Source organism: Pteropus vampyrus, unplaced genomic scaffold (assembly GCF_000151845.1).
Source record: "Pteropus vampyrus isolate Shadow unplaced genomic scaffold, Pvam_2.0 Scaffold108, whole genome shotgun sequence".
In the NCBI taxonomy this organism is placed as follows: Eukaryota; Metazoa; Chordata; class Mammalia; order Chiroptera; family Pteropodidae; genus Pteropus; species Pteropus vampyrus.
Window position 1 is genome coordinate 1,985,174 of NW_011888889.1, and position 4,054 is coordinate 1,989,227.

Sequence of the window (4,054 nt, forward strand, 5' to 3'; positions counted from 1 at the left end):
CTACCTCCTACCTATTTTTCTCTGGGACAAGGATAATGGAATATGCTTTTCCAGAGCCAGTTCATCTTCAAGGTGCTGAAACCACTTTCCAAAAAAAAAAAACCATGGCCTGGATTTGATAGTACAAGTTTTCGGAAACTTTGGAGGAAGTAAAGAATACAAGTCATTGGCTAGTAGAACTAAGGAAGGTAGGCTTCAGTGCTTATCGATGAATAGCACCGAATTCAACATGAGTACCTTGATTAAACCAATGATGCAGTATTTAATAGATGAAAACAGTCTAGGAAGATAATGCTAAGTTTCCATGTACCCTTTGAGGAATCCTTCTGTCCTTGGGAAGGTAGAATGGCCAGCTGATGAGTCAGAAATGTGGCTTACACAACTCTCCTCCAGGCTGCATTTCAGTTTCTTTTCAAAACTACACTTATCTCCTCCCCCAGTTCTAATACTTTGGGGGAGGTGGAAGAACTGGCTCTTTCTCTCTCCCCCTGCATATTTTAACATTGCGATGTCAGTATTTACTAATCTGTGTTGCTGATGTTCAATGGCTGTAGTAAGAACAGGTTCGGGATACTAGAGGTAGATATTAGAGTCCTCATTTACATGTACACTACATAGCAAATTAGTAGTCATGATGCATGGTTTTTTTAGTAGCGATTATGTCTGAAGTCTAAACTTCGATAGTTTATTATGTATGCAGCCTTCCACGTTTGCTTCTAATAAATAGGAACGTAGGTTCACTGCCACCTCCTGGAATATCTCTGCTTACCCTTTCAAGTTGTTTTCAATGTCATCAGCCAAAGTTGGGTTTGCCATCCATCCCCTTGCATGGTAAATCTTGTGCTGTTCCTTGCTCTCCTCCGTACCATTTAGGTGTCTGGGGAAATCAATCTTACACAGTTTTAGTATGAAATGTCTTCAGAGAAGAGAATGCAAGACAACTGGAGAGAAGATAGGAAACAAAACAGAGAACTTCGAGTTTTCAAACCAAATGTTTCATGTAGGATGCGAAAATGTTGGCACGTCATAAAAATATGGATGTGTAAACTGTAGTTGTGCTCAGTTTGTAGTGATGAAAATTGTATTTTTACTTTGATCAAATAAATAATGCTGGAATATTCAATATAAGCAGCAGCCTGCGACATACTTTACTCTTCAAAGTGTTATTCAGTTTATAGCTTATAGCCCTTCTCATAGCACAGGAGTTGACATCATGTCTGCTCCTAAGCTCTTTCTCAGGAATTTCCAATGCAACCACAAAACTGGTCATGAGATGAAATTTGGCTCACAGAACTAGACTTAGAGCTAAGCTTTTCTTATAATTCAAAGCTATGTGTTTGGGAGAAATAACTCTTGACTGGTTTTAACAATTTCTGCTCTGTAAGGCAAAATTGGAACAACTATGGTCTAAATATTTTGAAGATGCTAAAAAAAAAAAAAGAGCCTAAATGAAGTTGAGTCTTCCTTCTGTGCATCTATTTTATATTGAAAGTTAAACTTAAAAACACATAGTGTGGTTCTTATTGAAAGGACTAATCTAGCACTAGTACTTCTGAGTAGTTTTTTTAAAAACAATTTCCTATTTTTTTGATATCGTCATATCATATAGTTATATGTTACTACATTTTTTTATTCTTGTTAAATTAAATGGAATATTAGGTATTAACCCAAACATTACTGCCAACAAGTCTTTCTGAATATACTTTGTCAACCTAAAACACAAACACTTAGCCCTTTTTTTTTTTTTTTACAAAATCTTGCTCATTTAATAGTAATGATTATATAAAGTTGTTTACATATATGCTTTCTTAGTATGAAAACTAGAAATGCATATATCTAGGTAAGCAATCAAAATACATGCTTTCTGTCAGAGAAACACTTCCACTTTTAGACCGAATGACTTCCTTTTAGTTTGGATGTCTGGGTCTTACTCACAAGGCAGGGGTTGGGTGCGTGCCATCAGCCTCTGGCAAAGCACTAGTCAAAAAAACGCCAAAGCTGGTCGTGTACTCAAATGGACTTTCCATCAGTTCATTATACTTCATTTTCCAAGTCAGGAAAACTCAACAGTGGTAGCTACTGTAGTCTGTCCTCGGAGATTCTGGGCAGTGCAAATGTAATATCCTGCATCAATGGTCTCAAAGTCTTCAACTGTCATGACGCTCTGGGAGATTCTTGTGGTGTGTCCGAGTCCTCTGTGGATCAGCCTCCAAGTGTCCTGAATCGTCACAGGCCTTTCATCCTGTTTAATGATACCCACATGGACTGAAGCACGACCGAAGATTTGCTACACACAGCTCCCACTCACCCAACACTGCCGAGCATTCCTTTCAAAGTGCAAAACACATGCAGATAAAAGACTGTTTGGTATGCATAGCTCATGGCTGCTTTCACACTGTATAATCATTTAGACTGCATTTTTTTTCAGAGCAGAGTCTTAGATTTCTGCCCTTTTCTTTAGTGAGTTTCTACTTAAGATTTATTCTTTCAGAAGTCCAAGAATGTGGAACTGGTATTAGGCATAACGACATGGGTAAGATTTTCCACTGTTCTCTTCACATTGCCCACTTTCACTCTCTCACTCAGTGGTTCTTATTCACAGAATTTATGGTCAAAAAGAGCCTGAAGCACTCACTATATAAGTGAATAAAAGCTCCCAATTGTTCAGATTTGGGAGAGAGAGAAGTATGATTAGTCACATGTGCCATAGGACTCCAGTGGAAGAAAAGTTGTACCAAGGATGAATAATGTGATGCCCTCGATGATATAACTCCCTATTTCTAGAAAGTCAAATGGTCACTTTTGAGATCCTTCATCCAAATTTAGTGATAATATAGTGTTTTCTGGATTAGATGAAAATAATTTTAATATAGTATTACTGAATGAATTCTTTCTGCTCAAAATAATTGGCAATATTAAGAAATACTGAAAATCATTAATGTTCTCTAACTAGGACAACTATTTGAAAACAAGTACCTATTAACAGGATGCTGGAAAATACTATTGTCCAGGGAGTGTTATTTTCCACCAATCACAGCCCTTAAGCCAGGAGTGTATTGGCTACCGAGCACATCTCAGGAGGCCAAATCTCTTCTGGCAACACAGGGATTGTTCCATGTCGGTAGCAAAGCTGTTTATTTTAGAGAGCAGAACATGCACAGAGGCTAAATAAGCTGTAGTTGCTTTTATGGGAAGGCTATTTTAAAATTATCTCTGGCCTCACAGCACCTTTTTGAAAAGGGCCTATGTTTCTATGTCCTCTTCATGGATGTCTGCTCAGAGCTCCTCGCCCCGGGACTTATAAGGAGAACGCTTTGAAGGATACCAGAAGGAGGTTAGATTGGCCTCTAATCGACCCAGAATTAAGACTGAAGATTGCGGTTGGGAGTAGAGAAAAAGGGAGGCCCCTTCTTTTCCCTTTCAAACCCCTGTCCCTTCTTATTTAAGAGTTATGAAGAAAAATCACATGTAGAGGATACACTGAGTAAATTGCCTAGTGGAACCAAGTCATCTTTTTTCTTGTGTATTAAGAAAAAAAAAGTCCTTTGTAAATCTACTGAAACATCTTAGAGCAAGCGAACAAGCAAGCAAGCCCTAGCCCTTACGATAGTCCCACACATTTCTTATACTTCTTAAGTTATAGTCTTTATCACTAAGAGCTGAGGGAGGGGAAGACGAACCTGAATTAAAACAACTGGCTGAGTCTGGGGTTGCTCACCTTCTGCCCTGGATAGATCCATCTGAATTCTACCTCAATATCAGGCTCCCCTAGGACAGTGCAGAGGACACTGATGTCATCTCCACTTTTCACTTTGTTGGAGGATGCCAAAATGGTTGTTGATGGAGGGCCACTGGGAACTGGAAGCAAGCAGGAGACAGGGAAAGTGAGATGGAATTCATGAATGTGACATTAAATACAAACCTACAGACACATGCTTTTCTTTAGCCTGATATATAAAACATTTCTACCTTTCTTATAGCTTCCTAATTAGTACCAGGCCTCCTCCTCTATCCCCCCAACTTTTGGTTTCTTTGAGGATCTCTCTCTCTCTCT

The 4,054-nt window shown here is 38.8% G+C and overlaps 1 protein-coding gene across 1 annotated transcript in view; it reads right to left on the reverse strand.

The window, feature by feature from the left end:
• Nucleotides 1–1,751: 1,751 nt before the first annotated feature.
• PDGFRL (platelet derived growth factor receptor like) overlaps nucleotides 1,752–4,054 on the reverse strand; it is a 38,992-nt gene continuing 36,689 nt past the window's right edge. The window contains exons 4-5 of the mRNA XM_023533680.1: nucleotides 3,719–3,858; nucleotides 1,752–2,242 (exon numbers count right to left, since the gene is read on the reverse strand). Coding sequence (XP_023389448.1) covers nucleotides 2,054–2,242; nucleotides 3,719–3,858 — 329 coding nt within the window. The 3' untranslated portion in view covers nucleotides 1,752–2,053. The remainder of the gene's footprint in view (nucleotides 2,243–3,718; nucleotides 3,859–4,054) is intronic.